Source organism: Coregonus clupeaformis, unplaced genomic scaffold (genome assembly GCF_020615455.1).
Source record: "Coregonus clupeaformis isolate EN_2021a unplaced genomic scaffold, ASM2061545v1 scaf0146, whole genome shotgun sequence".
NCBI lineage: Eukaryota > Metazoa > Chordata > Actinopteri > Salmoniformes > Salmonidae > Coregonus > Coregonus clupeaformis.
The window spans coordinates 262,501-279,903 of NW_025533601.1; the positions used below are offsets into that span (position 1 = coordinate 262,501).

Genomic DNA, 17,403 nt, shown 5'->3' on the forward strand with positions numbered 1-17,403 from the left:
TAACTCAGGCGTCTGCCTACCTGCTGCCCATACCATTAACTCAGGCGTCTGCCTACCTGCTGCCCATACCATTAACTCAGGCGTCTGCCTACCTGCTGCCCATTCCATTAACTCAGGCGTCTGCCTACCTGCTGCCCATTCCATTAACTCAGGCGTCTGCCTACCTGCTGCCCATTCCATTAACTCAGGCGTCTGCCTACCCTGCTGCCCATTCCATTAACTCAGGCGTCTGCCTACCTGCTGCCCATTCCATTAACTCAGGCGTCTGCCTACCTGCTGCCCATTCCATTAACTCAGGCGTCTGCCTACCTGCTGCCCATTCCATTAACTCAGGCGTCTGCCTACCTGCTGCCCATTCCATTAACTCAGGCGTCTGCCTACCTGCTGCCCATTCCATTAACTCAGGCGTCTGCCTACCTGCTGCCCATACCATTAACTCAGGCGTCTGCCTACCTGCTGCCCATTCCATTAACTCAGGCGTCTGCCTACCTGCTGCCCATTCCATTAACTCAGGCGTCTGCCTACCTGCTGCCCATTCCATTAACTCAGGCGTCTGCCTACCTGCTGCCCATTCCATTAACTCAGGCGTCTGCCTACCTGCTGCCCATTCCATTAACTCAGGCGTCTGCCTACCTGCTGCCCGTACCATTAACATCCGCTCTTGTCAAACTGTCTTTTAGGATGTCAGAACCCTGCTCTTTTGAAATATACACATTTCTGTAGATGCCATTTGAAAGAAATGGAACCTGTTTTTTTAAACAACATTTCGACCCATCATCAGTTCTCTTCAAACACTGCCTTCCTTGACTTTTTGCTGAAAATATTGTTTGACCTCCGGCGCATGCTTAAAACCGCTGGATGTCCGTACTCTACTGTACGTCTTGGCCCCCTACCTGTAGCTGTTCATCCATGACCCTGGCCACCTCTCCAGCCATGGACTCCAGTTTCTCCTGGATGGGTCCTACTGACTGACCGTTGACCTCTTCTCTGGATGCTGCTCCCAGGTGGTACAGGCTAGGAAGCAGCTGGGGGGGAGGAGAGTAGAGAGGAGGAGGAGGAGGAGGAGGAGGAGGAGAGGAGGAAGAGAGGGGAGAGGGGGACAGGAGGAGAGAGGAGGACATGAGGAGAGAGGAGGACAGGAGAGGAGGAGGGGAGGAGGAGGAGAGAATGGGAGAGGAGGAAAGGAGGACAGGAGGAGAGGAGGACAGGAGGAGAGGGTTAGAAAAAGGGCAGTAACATTCAAACTGCTAGGGGATTCAATCTTCCTCTGCAGAATGTTCATTGTGGGATTATGGGTTAGGTCTTAACTAGATGCCCAGAGTAAAATGACCAGTGACTTTGGTGTACTGAAACAACGAGTCGATCCAATGTCAGAATCTATCTCCCCCACTCACCGTTTTGGAGTTCCTGGCATCCTTCATCAGGTTTTCGGCCGTCTTGACGTCGTCCAAGATCACGTCTGTCTCTGAGTTCCTCAGGGAGTTGAGATGGTCCTGGACTTTCACACAGATCCTGTCAATCATCTGAAGAAGACCAATGAGAAGACTGTGAGACAGGAACAAAACTGTTTCCTGTCTAGCGGTGAAACCTAATATCCCACTTATCTCAAGATGAAAGACAATCTGAGAGGTATAATATACAGCACTACTTCAGAGCATCTTGAGGAGAAACTTGAATCATCTTCAGATGACAATACAATCTCTTTACGATCAAATGACAGGAAATACAAACTGTCACATCTTTACCATGAAATGAATCACTAAGAATCGTTTCTCATCTTCACAATGTAATGAATCACTAAAAATCGTGTCGAATCTTCACCATGAAATGAATCACTAAGCATCTTGTCTCATCTTCACCGTAAAATTAATCATCAAGCATTGTGTCTCATCTTCTGTAATGTTCAGTATAAACAAAGGATTGAAGTACAAATACAAATCTAATTAATGTAATTGTTGAATAAAATATCAAAAAAGTTGACATGATAGGATACCCTGATGTGTGTGATTTCTGAATGTGTGAGTGGCTCCGTCCACCTCTCTGTCCTCAACGTGTCCAAGAGCGTATTTACAAAGCCCCTTTTTACATCAGCAGTTGTCACAAAGTGCTATGCAGATACCCTGCCTAAAACCCCAAAAGAGCAAGCAATGCAGTGGCAGAAACACAGTGGAAACATCCCTAGAAGGCAGGAACCTAGGAAGAAACCTAAAGAGGAACCAGACCAGTGACCAGTCCTCTTCTGGCTGTACCGGGTAGAGATCTAAGATGTGGTGGTTAATGCTAGATACTACCAGCATTATCTTATGTATTTCACTGTCATGGTGACCAGTTGGTCAGAAAGTGCTGCTACCAAAGATCCCATTTTGTACTTAAATACTAATATTTCCCTAGTCTGTGGGTGGTTGTCATTTATGTGGGTGGTTGCATTTATCAATGTGTCCAAACCAGGAGGGTTGATGGGTATTAATTAGGGAAAGCTGACTGACAGTTCTTTTTTTATGGTTTCACCGTTTTATTATTATTATCAATTCAATTCAATTATAAAAATCGTTATTTATCCATGAGGGGAAATGTATTTGGGCACGTCTGCAACATCAACAACAAGAATAACAACATCACATCATACCACAACCAATCATTCAAATCATCATCAAATATAGATCACAGGACATTACAGGGATGACACTACTGACAGGTCTAACACTACTGACAGGTCTAACACTACTGACAGGTCTAACACTACTGACAGGTCTATCACTACTGACAGGTCTATCACTACTGACAGGTCTAACACTACTGACAGGTCTAACACTACTGACAGGTCTAACACTACTGACAGGTCTATCACTACTGACAGGTCTAACACTACTGACAGGTCTATCACTACTGACAGGTCTAACACTACTGACAGGTCTAACACTACTGACAGGTCTATCACTACTGACAGGTCTATCACTACAGACAGGTCTATCACTACAGACAGGTCTATCACTACTGACAGGTCTATCACTACTGACAGGTCTATCACTACTGACAGGTCTAACACTACTGACAGGTCTATCACTACTGACAGATCTAACACTACAGACAGGTCTAACACTACTGACAGGTCTAACACTACAGACAGGTCTATCACTACTGACAGGTCTAACACTACTGACAGGTCTATCACTACTGACAGATCTAACACTACTGACAGGTCTAACACTACTGACAGGTCTATCACTACTGACAGGTCTAACACTACAGACAGGTCTATCACTACTGACAGGTCTATCACTACAGACAGGTCTATCACTACTGACAGGTCTAACACTACTGACAGGTCTAACACTACAGACAGGTCTAACACTACAGACAGGTCTATCACTACTGACAGGTCTATCACTACTGACAGGTCTAACACTACAGACAGGTCTATCACTACTGACAGGTCTATCACTACAGACAGGTCTATCACTACTGACAGGTCTAACACTACTGACAGGTCTAACACTACAGACAGGTCTAACACTACAGACAGGTCTATCACTACTGACAGGTCTATCACTACTGACAGGTCTAACACTACAGACAGGTCTATCACTACTGACAGGTCTAACACTACAGACAGGTCTAACACTACAGACAGGTCTATCACTACTGACAGGTCTAACACTACAGACAGGTCTATCACTACAGACAGGTCTATCACTACTGACAGGTCTATCACTACTGACAGATCTAACACTACTGACAGGTCTATCACTACTGACAGATCTAACACTACAGACAGGTCTAACACTACTGACAGGTCTAACACTACTGACAGGTCTATCACTACTGACAGATCTAACACTACTGACAGGTCTATCACTACTGACTGATCTAACACTACAGACAGGTCTAACACTACTGACAGGTCTAACACTACAGACAGATCTAACACTACTGACAGGTCTATCACTACTGACAGATCTAACACTACAGACAGGTCTAACACTACTGACAGGTCTAACACTACTGACAGGTCTATCACTACTGACAGATCTAACACTACTGACAGGTCTATCACTACTGACAGGTCTATCACTACTGACAGGTCTATCACTACTGACAGGTCTAACACTACTGACAGGTCTATCACTACTGACAGATCTAACACTACTGACAGGTCTAACACTACTGACAGGTCTATCACTACTGACAGGTCTAACACTACAGACAGGTCTATCACTACTGACAGGTCTATCACTACAGACAGGTCTATCACTACTGACAGGTCTAACACTACAGACAGGTCTAACACTACAGACAGGTCTATCACTACTGACAGGTCTATCACTACTGACAGGTCTAACACTACAGACAGGTCTATCACTACTGACAGGTCTATCACTACAGACAGGTCTATCACTACTGACAGGTCTAACACTACTGACAGGTCTAACACTACAGACAGGTCTAACACTACAGACAGGTCTATCACTACTGACAGGTCTATCACTACTGACAGGTCTAACACTACAGACAGGTCTATCACTACTGACAGGTCTAACACTACAGACAGGTCTAACACTACAGACAGGTCTATCACTACTGACAGGTCTAACACTACAGACAGGTCTATCACTACAGACAGGTCTATCACTACTGACAGGTCTAACACTACAGACAGGTCTAACACTACTGACAGGTCTAACACTACTGACAGGTCTAACACTACAGACAGGTCTAACACTACTGACAGGTCTATCTAAAATGTCAGTCTAAACAGAAGTTAACAAATCATATCGCCACCACCTGATCTGAGAGAACTCCTATAAAGCCCACAGTCGTCACCACATTAGATTAGATACTGTTAGATTAGATACTGTTAGATTAGATATTCTTAATCGTCTGTTGTTACAGAAATATACGGTATTTCACATAAATTTTTATTGCATTAGAAACAAATATTTTACTTCCCAATGCGGCACCCTCGTCTTGTTAGAATACCAACCAGGATTCACCCTGGATACATTTATTATTATAAACAATTGATTCTTAGAAGTGAAGCACATCGTAAGTATAGAGATATTTATGTCCCGTAGTTTCTGGAAATTATGTGAATATTAATTTTAACCACAAAACTGATCTTGTGACAATGTCCACTGAAACTGACAATGTTTCTCACACACATGCACACACACGCACGCACACGCACCTCATCAGGATGACATCACTGTCAGAGACACCTTTGATTGTCAGATCTGTACATCAAGGCGGTTGGCATCAGCAACCGTTCCAATATAAAAGTATGGGAACAGCCTCTCAGTAAATGTGTTTTTAAGAGTGTAGATGAGTGTCATGTCTTTGGGGGTCGTAGAAGGACACCTCCCCCCCTGTCGTAGTCCAGCTGCACTCTGATCCTCTGGGGTCTCCTCTTCAGAGTGATGACGCCTCCTCCTCCTCCTTTATATTTACCACTCTGCTGCTCTATACACCAGATCCCATGCTGTGGTGATGCATCCCGTTCCCCCTTCCTGTCAAGGGACTCTTTAGCCACGCCCAGAAGCCAGTGAGTGTGGTCCCCCACCTCCACCTCCCAGCTGTGTTTCCCTGAGCTAAACCCCTCAGAGCCCAGAACATCTATATACTTCATTAATCGCTCTGGGTTGTCAGGGAGCTGCTGTTTTGTGCCTGTGTATCTCACACTGGTCAGATCATCAGTCAGAGAGAGCCAGTGGGAAGCTGTGTTGGGGTCCAGAATCACAGGAGTGTATTTGAGGATCCCCTGCATCTTCTCCCAGACTCTGAACTGCAGGTTGCCCAGGTGTTTGGCCACGTCTATCAGAGCTCCTGAGACCAGCTGTGGATCCTGCAGTGTGCACTTGGCTCTTTCCTTTGTGGTCTTGAAGTTCTGCAGGAATGAGATGTCTTCAGCTTTCAACTCCTCCTCTATGGCTCTGATTGTGTCTGAAAGTGACGATGTATCTCTGCTCATCTCTTCAATCTTCTTCTTCATCATCTGACTCTTCTGCTCCTCTTCCTCCCTCAGTGCAGCTATCCTGGCCTCCTCTTCCTCTTGTAGAAACTGGCGAAGCTTCTCAAACTTTTTCCTAATCTGCTTTTCTGTGTGCAAGGCCTGGCTAGTAATGTGCTCTGCTGTTTGATCACAGGTTAGTTTAACTTTATTGAAGACCTCCAGCTTCTCCTTTAAGGGCTTCAGGGCAGTCTGCAGTTCCTCCTTATAATCCTGTCCAGCCTCATCTACAGGGACACAGACATGACATCTATGTTTCTTTGAGGACTGACACACCACACAGACGGGCTGTTTATCCTCCAGACAGAAGAGTTTCAGTTTCTCACCGTGCAGACTGCAGAGCACCTCAGACCCTGCAGAAGCTTTCTGACTCCCCTCCTGTACCTCAGACCCAAATGAAGCTCTCTGACTCCCCTCCTGTACCTCAGACCCAAATGAAGCTCTCTGACTCCTCTCCTGTACCTCAGACCCTGCAGAAGCTCTCTGACTCCCCTCCTGTACCTCAGACCCAAATGAAGCTCTCTGACTCCTCTCCTGTATGAAGGCCTCACACAGGTTCTTTAGAGCCAGGTTACAGGGAGGTTCAATCATAGGAAATATTCTACAAACTGGACATTCCCGTGGTTCCTTCTGTTGCCAGTATAATTCCAGACAGGTTTTACAGAAGCTGTGGCTACACGACAGGAGGACAGGATTCCTGAAGACGCCAAAGCAGACAGGACAGTTGAAATTCTCCTCTGGGAGAGACGATTTGGATGCCATTTTCTCACACAGTGCCACTCCCTGTTCTGTAACAGCTTCTGAAGATAACGTTCACTTACTCGCCACAATTTCCACTTTTCAAGAGAAAATAATCCGCTCAAATGTATAATTTCCAACCTAAAGTGAAGCTGCACTTCAAAGATTACATTTCTGATGATGGTATGTCCTTCTAATATCTCTTTCTCTTACAAGCCAATCAGAGGTGGTGTTTTATTGGTGTCATCAATTCATCTTACATCATCCAATAAGGTGATGTTCAACTTCCAAAACCCCTTTGCCCTAAAGGAATTCTTCATTAACAAGCTGTGTAGTGATAAGAGGCTGATCTGAATGCAGACGTTCTGCACTAGCAGCTTTTGCTACCTTGGAGGTGAGCGAAACGAAAAAGGATCAAAACAGTTAGCCTGTCCCCTGCTCCCCTAAATGACCTCAGTGTTAATCAGTGGGTCAGGGGAGAAAGTTTCACTGGAGGGAGATTACAGGCTGTTGGTGGTGTGAATACACACAATGCTACGCTCAATACGTCAACTAAATCAAGTCACGCTAGGACCCGTGTTGCTGACCCCTGTGTTGCTGACCCCTGACCCCCGTGTTGCTGACCCCTGTGTTGCTGACCCCGATTTGACCTCTGCAGCTGTATTTAGATTGTAATCTATTTTTAAATACTGTTATGTGTGTGTGTGTGTGTGTTATGTGTGTGTGTGAGTGTGTGTGTGTCACCTGTTGAGTGGTGGTGGTAACGATCCCCTGTTGGAGGCGGTAGGCCTGCTCCTGGAGGTATTTACGAGTCTCATGGTTCCGGAACAGGTAGTTCTCAATCTGAAGAGAGGAGAGACCATTACTTTGTCAGGCAGTAGCACAACGGTTATAGCTCATAGCTTTTGTTATCATATGGGTGTGTTAGGTGAATATATGTTATCATTGTTTTTGTACCCAGATAACACAACAAATCCCCATTGGAAAAATAATGATATTGATTGATAGTTCAACCATGGTTCAACAAGGTACTCAGTGTCTTTCAGAACCTGATTACCTTGAGCAGGGCGTCCTCAGTCTTCTCAAGGCTTTAAGAGCCGGACTCACCTTGAGCAGGGCGTCCTCAGTCTTCTCAGGGCTTTAAGAGCCGGACTCACCTTGAGCAGGGCGTCCTCTGTCTTCTCAGGGCTTTGAGAGTCTGACTCACCTTGAGCAGGGCGTCCTCAGTCTTCTCAGGGCTTTGAGAGTCTGACTCACCTTGAGCAGGGCGTCCTCAGTCTTCTCAGGGCTTTAAGAGCCGGACTCACCTTGAGCAGGGCGTCCTCTGTCTTCTCAGGGCTTTAAGAGCCGGACTCACCTTGAGCAGGGCGTCCTCAGTCTTCTCAGGGCTTTAAGAGCCGGACCCACCTTGAGCAGGGCGTCCTCAGTCTTCTCAGGGCTTTAAGAGCCGGACTCACCTTGAGCAGGGCGTCCTCTGTCTTCTCAGGGCTTTAAGAGCCGGACTCACCTTGAGCAGGGCGTCCTCAGTCTTCTCAGGGCTTTAAGAGCCGGACTCACCTTGAGCAGGGCGTCCTCAGTCTTCTCAGGGCTTTGAGAGTCTTACTCACCTTGAGCAGGGCGTCCTCAATCTTCTCAGGGCTTTGAGAGTCTGACTCACCTTGAGCAGGGCGTCCTCAGTCTTCTCAGGGCTTTGAGAGTCTTACTCACCTTGAGCAGGGCGTCCTCAGTCTTCTCAGGGCTTTGAGAGTCTTACTCACCTTGAGCAGGGCGTCCTCAGTCTTCTCAGGGCTTTGAGAGTCTTACTCACCTTGAGCAGGGCGTCCTCAGTCTTCTCAGGGCTTTGAGAGTCTTACTCACCTTGAGCAGGGCGTCCTCAGTCTTCTCAGGGCTTTGAGAGTCTTACTCACCTTGAGCAGGGCGTCCTCAGTCTTCTCAGGGCTTTGAGAGTCTGACTCACCTTGAGCAGGGCGTCCTCAGTCTTCTCAGGGCTTTGAGAGTCTTACTCACCTTGAGCAGGGCGTCCTCAGTCTTCTCAGGGCTTTGAGAGTCTTACTCACCTTGAGCAGGGCGTCCTCAGTCTTCTCAGGGCTTTGAGAGTCTTACTCACCTTGAGCAGGGCGTCCTCAGTCTTCTCAGGGCTTTGAGAGTCTTACTCACCTTGAGCAGGGCGTCCTCAGTCTTCTCAAGGCTTTGAGAGTCTTACTCACCTTGAGCAGGGCGTCCTCAGTCTTCTCAGGGCTTTAAGAGCCGGACTCACCTTGAGCAGGGCGTCCTCAGTCTTCTCAGGGCTTTGAGAGTCTTACTCACCTTGAGCAGGGCGTCCTCAGTCTTCTCAGGGCTTTGAGAGTCTTACTCACCTTGAGCAGGGCGTCCTCAGTCTTCTCAGGGCCGGCTTTGAGAGCCTGAGACGCATCGATGATGGGGATCGGCATGAACCGGATGGTGAAGTTTCTGTCAAGGAGATGGACGGTCTCATAAATTTAGCATAATTTAAACAGATAGTATAATGTATTTATTCATTACAGCCATATTGAACCATATATTGTCATTCATATTTGATTGCTGTATTCATATTTAAAACAGATATTATGACCCAATTAGTTATAGAAATCTGAATTGGTTTAAAAGCCAGTCATGATCTATTCTAATATTCCTGAATTGTCACGTTCGTTTAAAGACGGGTCAGACCAAGGCGCAGCGTGATCTGCGTACATGTTTATTTACAACGAATAAACAACCGACAAAACAACAAACGGAACGTGAAGTCCAAAGGTAGTACTGACAACAAACCTAACACGGAACAAGAACCCACAACTAGACAGTGCCAAAAGGCTGCCTAAGTATGATTCCCAATCAGAGACAACGAGCAACAGCTGCCTCTGATTGGGAACCACACCGGCCAACATAGAAATACAAATCTAGAATATTCACACCCTGACCAAACTAGCTAGAGTTCTGTAGGCCAGGGCGTGACATGAATATTATAATGTGGCAGTATAGGCTCTGACATTATTATGCATGCAGTTTCTGACTCAACTAATGTGATTCTATCTTTTAGTACTATACATTTAGCTGACATTCAACACATTGAATAGGAAAATGGACCCCAAATGTACTTATTAATGTCACGGAGCAATGCTTTTCTAATGAACCCTCCAGAATAGAAACATTTGCCTCCGCGGCTACCACGACAAACTAGAGAGACGTCAAGAGAGGCCCACCCGCTGGATGTGTGTGTGTGTGTGTGTGTGTGTGTGTGTGTGTGTGTGTGTGTGTGTGTGTCTGTATGGACGTGTTTAACTATACTTGTGGGGACCACATTTTGTTAATCTCCACAACGTCAAATGCTATTTCTAGAGGGTTTAGGGTTAAGGTTAGAATTAGTGTTATGGTTAGAATTATGTTTAGGGTTAGGGTTATGAGCTAGGGTTAGGTTTAGGGTTAGGTTTAGGTTTTGGGGTTAAGGTTAGGGTTAGCGTTAGGTTAGCTGTCACGACTTCCTCCGAAGCTGCCTCCTCTCCTTGTTCGGGCAGGCTTCTGCGTTCGTCGTCTCCGGCCTTCTAGCCACTGCCGCTCCATATCGCATCATTCCATTTGTCTTGTCTTGTCAATTACACACACCTGGTCCATATCCCCTCATTAGTACGTGTTTAAGTGTTCCCTCTGCCCCCCTTGTCCTTGTGGGTGATTGTTCATTGTGAGGATTAGTAGCTTGGTTGAGCTCAGTATTTTGTATTGCCGGGGTATTTTCCCCGTGTGCATGTTTAATCCAGTGCGCCTGTTTTGCGCACTGGACTGGTTACGCTGGATTACGGAATAAACTCTGTATACTGGGATTTACCCTCCTGCGCCTGACTCCTTCAAATCACCCATCACATTAGCGTTAGGGGTTAAGGTTAGGGTTAGCGTTAGGGGTTAAGGTTAGGGTTAGCGTTAGGGGTTAGCATTAGCGTTAGGGGGGGAAATAGGACTTTGAATGGGACTGAATTTTGTGTCCCTACATCTCTCAAGGCTAGTTGTTCAAGACTGTGTGTGTGTGTGTGTGTGTGTGTGTGAGGGCTCAGCCCCTGGCAGCTGACAGAGAGAAGAGCAGGTCTGAAACAAGCCATTTCATCTTGATTGCGACTTGACCTCATATGTGAGGTTACTGATCCTCTGCAAATGGAAAGTCTGCCCAGAATAGTATATTAATAATCATAGGCGTGGGGGGGGACCAGAGAGAGAGAGAAAGAGAGAGAGAGAGAGAGAGAGAGAGAGAGAGAGAGAGAGAGAGAGAGAGAGAGATGGAGGGAAAAAGAAAGAGAGAGAGAGAGGGAGAGAGATGGAGGGAAAGAGAGAGAGAGAGAGAGAAAGAGAGAGAGAGAGAAGAGAGAGAGAGAGAGAGAGAGAGATGGAGGGAAAGAGCGAGAAAGAGAGAGAGAGAGAGAGAGAGAGAGAGAGGGAGAGAGAGAGAGATGGGGGAGAGAGAGAGAGAGAGAGAGAGAGAGAGAGAGAGAGAGAGAGAGAGAGAGAGAGAGGGAGAGAGAGAGAGATGGGGAAAGAGAGAGAGAGAGAGAGAGAGAGAGAGAGAGAGAGAGAGAGAGAGAGAGAGAGAGAGAGAGAGAGAGAGAGAGAGAGAGAGAGAGGGAGAGAGAGAGAGATGAAGAGAGAGAGAGAGAGAGAGAGAGAGAGAGAGAGAGAGAGAGAGAGAGAGAGAGAGAGAGAGAGAGAGAGAGAGACTGGGACTGAACTGACTGAGTGTCTGTCGTTCAGGTGAAGTGCCCCAACGGTAGATCCATTCTTAATCTGTAGTCAGAAAGGCCTCAGTGTGTCACTAAAGGGAATAGTTAAAGACTGAACCTTCCACAGCCTCAGGGTCCACTAGCTCCCACAGGACCTGATCTAACACAGTCCTCTACATAACTACAACCCCCTTCAAACACGGCTCATATGGGACAATTAGAATATACATCAACTCACTATAGGGTCTCTGATCAACAGTCTCACCACAAGCCAAAGCTCCAGAGACATCTTTGGATTGATATCACTGTTTGGTTAAAGAAAAACGAGCTGTAAAAACCAACAGTCACTTTGAGAATCTCTTTCTATTTTGTGAGCTGCAGCTATACGTCTCTGAGGGATTGCTAAGGAATAGGCCCACATGTTCAGTCAGACGGCCCTGTCGTTTCACTATTCCTCAGCTAAATGGCATATTATATTATATTATTATTATAAATCCCAGCCAGAACAGGTAGCAGACTGAACCTGCTCTATTCAGACAGAGGCACAGGTTGGGCCGATGGGAATATAAGGCTGGGGTGAACATAAAGCATATACAGCAGTAATAAACCCAGGGTTTACATAAAGATGGCCACTTATCTATTAAACCCAGGGTGTTTACATAAAGATGGTCACTTATCTAGTAAACCCAGGGTTTACATAAAAATGGACACTTATCTAGTAAACCCAGGGTGTTTACATAAAGATGGACAGTTATCTATTAAACCCAGGGTGTTTACATAAAGATGGACAGTTATCTATTAAACCCAGGGTGTTTACATAAAGATGGCCACTTATCTATTAAACCCAGGGTGTTTACATAAAGATGGCCACTTATCTAGTAAACCCAGGGTTTACATAAAGATGGACACTTATCTAGTAAACCCAGGGTGTTTACATAAAGATGGTCACTTATCTATTAAACCCAGGGTGTTTACATAAAGATGGCCACTTATCTAGTAAACCCAGGGTGTTTACATAAAGATGGCCACTTATCTATTAAACCCAGGGTGTTTACATAAAGATGGACACTTATCTAGTAAACCCAGGGTGTTTACATAAAGATGGACACTTATCTAGTAAACCCAGGGTGTTTACATAAAGATGGCCACTTATCTAGTAAACCCAGGGTGTTTACATAAAGATGGACACTTATCTAGTAAACCCAGGGTGTTTACATAAAGATGGACACTTATCTAGTAAACCCAGGGTGTTTACATAAAGATGGTCACTTATCTATTAAACCCAGGGTGTTTACATAAAGATAGCCACGTATCTATTAAACCCAGGGTGTTTACATAAAGATGGCCACTTATCTATTAAACCCAGGGTGTTTACATAAAGATGGCCACTTATCTAGTAAACCCAGGGTGTTTACATAAAGATGGCCACTTATCTAGTAAACCCAGGGTTTACATAAAGATGGACACTTATCTATTAAACCCAGGGTGTTTACATAAAGATGGACACTTATCTAGTAAACCCAGGGTGTTTACATAAAGATGGCCACTTATCTAGTAAACCCAGGGTGTTTACATAAAGATGGCCACTTATCTAGTAAACCCAGGGTTTACATAAAGATGGACACTTATCTAGTAAACCCAGGGTGTTTACATAAAGATGGTCACTTATCTATTAAACCCAGGGTGTTTACATAAAGATGGCCACTTATCTATTAAACCCAGGGTGTTTACATAAAGATGGTCACTTATCTATTAAACCCAGGGTGTTTACATAAAGATGGCCACTTATCTATTAAACCCAGGGTGTTTACATAAAGATGGTCATTTATCTATTAAACCCAGGGTGTTTACATAAAGATGGCCACTTATCTAGTAAACCCAGGGTGTTTACAGAAAGATGGCCACTTATCTATTAAACCCAGGGTGTTTACATAAAGATGGCCACTTATCTATTAAACCCAGGGTGTTTACATAAAGATGGCCACGTATCTAGTAAACCCAGGGTGTTTACATAAAGATGGTCATTTATCTATTAAACCCAGGGTGTTTACATAAAGATGGTCATTTATCTATTAAACCCAGGGTGTTTACATAAAGATGGCCACTTATCTATTAAACCCAGGGTGTTTACATAAAGATGGCCACGTATCTAGTAAACCCAGGGTGTTTACATAAAGATGGTCATTTATCTATTAAACCCAGGGTGTTTACATAAAGATGGTCACTTATCTAGTAAACCCAGGGTGTTTACATAAAGATGGCCACTTATCTATTAAACCCAGGGTGTTTACATAAAGATGGCCACTTATCTATTAAACCCAGGGTGTTTACATAAAGATGGCCACTTATCTATTAAACCCAGGGTGTTTACATAAAGATGGACACTTATCTATTAAACCCAGGGTGTTTACATAAAGATGGTCACGTATCTAGTAAACCCAGGGTGTTTACATAAAGATGGTCACGTATCTATTAAACCCAGGGTGTTTACATAAAGATGGCCACTTATCTATTAAACCCAGGGTGTTTACATAAAGATGGACACTTATCTATTAAACCCAGGGTGTTTACATAAAGATGGCCACTTATCTAGTAAACCCAGGGTGTTTACAGAAAGATGGTCACTTATCTATTAAACCCAGGGTGTTTACATAAAGATGGACACTTATCTATTAAACCCAGGGTGTTTACATAAAGATGGACACTTATCTATTAAACCCAGGGTGTTTACATAAAGATAGCCACTTATCTATTAAACCCAGGGTGTTTACATAAAGATAGCCACTTATCTATTAAACCCAGGGTGTTTACATAAAGATGGCCACTTATCTATTAAACCCAGGGTGTTTACATAAAGATGGCCACTTATCTAGTAAACCCAGGGTGTTTACATAAAGATGGCCACTTATCTATTAAATCCAGGGTGTTTACATAAAGATAGCCACGTATCTATTAAACCCAGGGTGTTTACATAAAGATGGTCACTTATCTATTAAACCCAGGGTGTTTACATAAAGATGGCCACTTATCTATTAAACCCAGGGTGTTTACATAAAGATGGTCACTTATCTATTAAACCCAGGGTGTTTACATAAAGATGGTCATTTATCTATTAAACCCAGGGTGTTTACATAAAGATGGTCATTTATCTATTAAACCCAGGGTGTTTACATAAAGATGGTCACGTATCTAGTAAACCCAGGGTGTTTACATAAAGATGGTCACTTATCTATTAAACCCAGGGTGTTTACATAAAGATGGACACTTATCTAGTAAACCCAGGGTGTTTACATAAAGATGGTCACTTATCTAATAAACCCAGGGTGTTTACATAAAGATGGTCACTTATCTATTAAACCCAGGGTGTTTACATAAAGATGGCCACTTATCTATTAAACCCAGGGTGTTTACATAAAGATGGCCACTTATCTATTATCAATAGATGGAGGACAAACTGAGCTATTTTCTGGATTCAGCTCAGAACGTACTTCACAGCGCCTCATATGAATAGCATAGCATAATGGAGTTCTGTATTGAGGCTGGATGAGTGAGATGGAGGGAGGAGAGGAGACGAGAGGATCTACTGAACCAGATATACTGAGGAGTTTAGTCTTCTCCCTTTACTATTCTCTCTCTCCTTCATCTCTATCCATCTATCTCTCCCTCTCTCTCTCTTCCTCACTCTTCCTCTCTCTCCATCTCTCTCCCTCTCTATCCCTCTCTCTCTTCCTCTCTCTTCATCTCTCTCCCCCTCTCTCTTCATCTCTCTCCCTCTCTATCCCTCTCTCTCTCTCTTCCTCTCTCTCCCTCTCTCTCCCTCTCTCTTCCTCTCTCTTCCTCTCTCTCTTTAATCTCTCCATCTCTCTTCCTCTCTATCCCTCTCTCTCTTCCTCTCTCTCCATCTCTCTCCCTCTCTCTTCCTCTCTCTTCATTTCTTTCCCTCTCTATCCCTCTCTCTCTTCCTCTCTCTATCTCTCTCCCTCTATCTCTCTCTCTTCCTCTCTCTCCATCTCTTTCCCTCTCTATCCCTCTCTCTCTTCCTCTCTCTCTCTCATCTCTTTATCTCATTATCTCTCTCTCTCCTCTCTCTCTTTCCATCTTGCCCTCTCTCTCCCGTCTCTCTCTCCCTCACTCATTCTCTCTCATTATCTCTCTCTCTCTCTCCATTTCTCTCTCCCTCCCCACTCCTCTCCACCATGCGTACTACAGGGTTCCCCTCCATCCTCATCACAAAGCAGATTACAAATCACCAGCCTCAGATTCTTCACAGTGTGGTAGGTAAGCATCCAGCCAGCCAATTCTTATTGTTATGCAGCAATTACAGAATGTAGATGCTATTTAAATGAGGATGAAACAAAGGAGATGCCCAGACACAAAACAGGAGGGCTGTTTTTCACATCACTGAGTGGATCCTAATATCATTCAGCTCCTCTCTAAATTCATAGACAGCCAATCACATGGTACCCTATCTGGTGCTTGTCTGCCATTCTCCCCCCTCTCCTCTCTCTCTCATTTCCCCCTCTCTCTCTCCTCTCCCCACCCTCTCTCCTCTCCCCACCCTCTCTTTCCTCTCCCCCACCCTCTCTCTCCTCTCCCCCACCCTCTCTCTTCTCTCTCCTCTCCCCCACCCTCTCTCTTCTCTCTCTCTCTCCTCCCCCCACCCTCTCTCCTCTCCCCACCCTCTCTTTCCTCTCCCCCACCCTCTCTCTCCTCTCCCCCACCCTCTCTCTTCTCTCTCCTCTCCCCCACCCTCTCTTTCCTCTCCCCCACCCTCTCTCTCCTCTCCCCCACCCTCTCTCTTCTCTCTCCTCTCCCCCACCCCTCTCCTCTCCCCACCCTCTCTCTCTCTCCCCACCCTCTCTCTCCTCTCCCCCCACCCTCTCTCTCTCTCTCTCCCCCACCCTCTCTCTCTCCCCACCCTCTCTTTCCTCTCCCCCACCCTCTCTCTCCTCTCCCCCACCCTCTCTCTCTCTCCCCCCACCCTCTCTTCTCTCTCTCCCTCTCTCTCCTCTCCCCACCCTCTCTTTCCTCTCCCCCACCCTCTCTCTCCTCTCTCTCTCTTCTCTCCTCTCCCCCACCCTCTCTCTTCTCTCTCTCTCTCTCCCCCACCCTCTCTCTTCTCTCTCTCCCTCTCCCCCCACCCCCTCTCTTATCTCTCTCCTCTCCCCCACCCTCTCTCTTATCTCTCTCTCTCTCCCCACCCTCTCTCTTTTCTCTTATCTCTCTCCCCCCACCCCCTCTCTTATCTCTCTCTCTCTCCCCCACCCTCTCTCTCCTCTCCCCCACCCTCTCTCTTCTCTCTCTCTCCTCTCCCCCACCCTCTCTCTTCTCTCTCTCTCTCTCCCCCACCCTCTCTCTTCTCTCTCTCTCCTCTCCCCCCACCCTCTCTCTTCTCTCTCTCTACCTCTCCCCCACCCTCTCTCTCTCTCTCTCCTCTCCCCACCCTCTCTCTTCTCTCTCTCTCCTCTCCCCCACCCTCTCTCTTCTCTCTCTCTCTCCCCCCCACCCTCTCTCTTCTCTCTCTCTCCTCTCCCCCACCCTCTCTCTTATCTCTCTCTCCTCTCCCCCACCCTCTATCTTCTCTCGGTCTCTCCTCTTTCTCTCCTCCTGCACCCTCCACTCTATCTCTTCATCACCCCTCTCCTCTCCCCTACCTCTCTTTCTCCGCTAACCTCCTCTCCTCTCTACCCCATTCAACCCTCTCTCTCACCCCTCCACCCTGTATGTGCTGCCAGGGATGAACAGCAGACCAGACCAGACCCAAGGGGAGCAGAGAGGTACACAACAACCACACTGTTTTCTTTCTTCACCACAGCAGACTACTGTATCATCATTTGTATTCTGGAAGTGTTTTTGGTTATAATAATTCACCACAGTAGGCGACACACACACACACACACTCACACACACACAAACACAAACAAACACAAACACAAACAC

General features: G+C 45.8%; 1 protein-coding gene across 5 annotated transcripts in view; it reads right to left on the minus strand.

Moving 5' to 3' along the window:
- The window catches only part of LOC121542751 (F-actin-uncapping protein LRRC16A), a 233,349-nt gene that overhangs the window by 47,266 nt on the left and 168,680 nt on the right, over positions 1 to 17,403 (minus strand). For all 5 annotated transcript variants that reach the window (XM_041852279.2, XM_041852277.2, XM_041852278.2 and 2 more), the window contains 4 exons: positions 9,100 to 9,193; positions 7,487 to 7,585; positions 1,395 to 1,523; positions 894 to 1,025 (listed from right to left, as the gene is read on the minus strand). In XM_041852279.2, the coding sequence (XP_041708213.2) occupies positions 894 to 1,025; positions 1,395 to 1,523; positions 7,487 to 7,585; positions 9,100 to 9,193 (454 nt within the window). The remainder of the gene's footprint in view (positions 1 to 893; positions 1,026 to 1,394; positions 1,524 to 7,486; positions 7,586 to 9,099; positions 9,194 to 17,403) is intronic.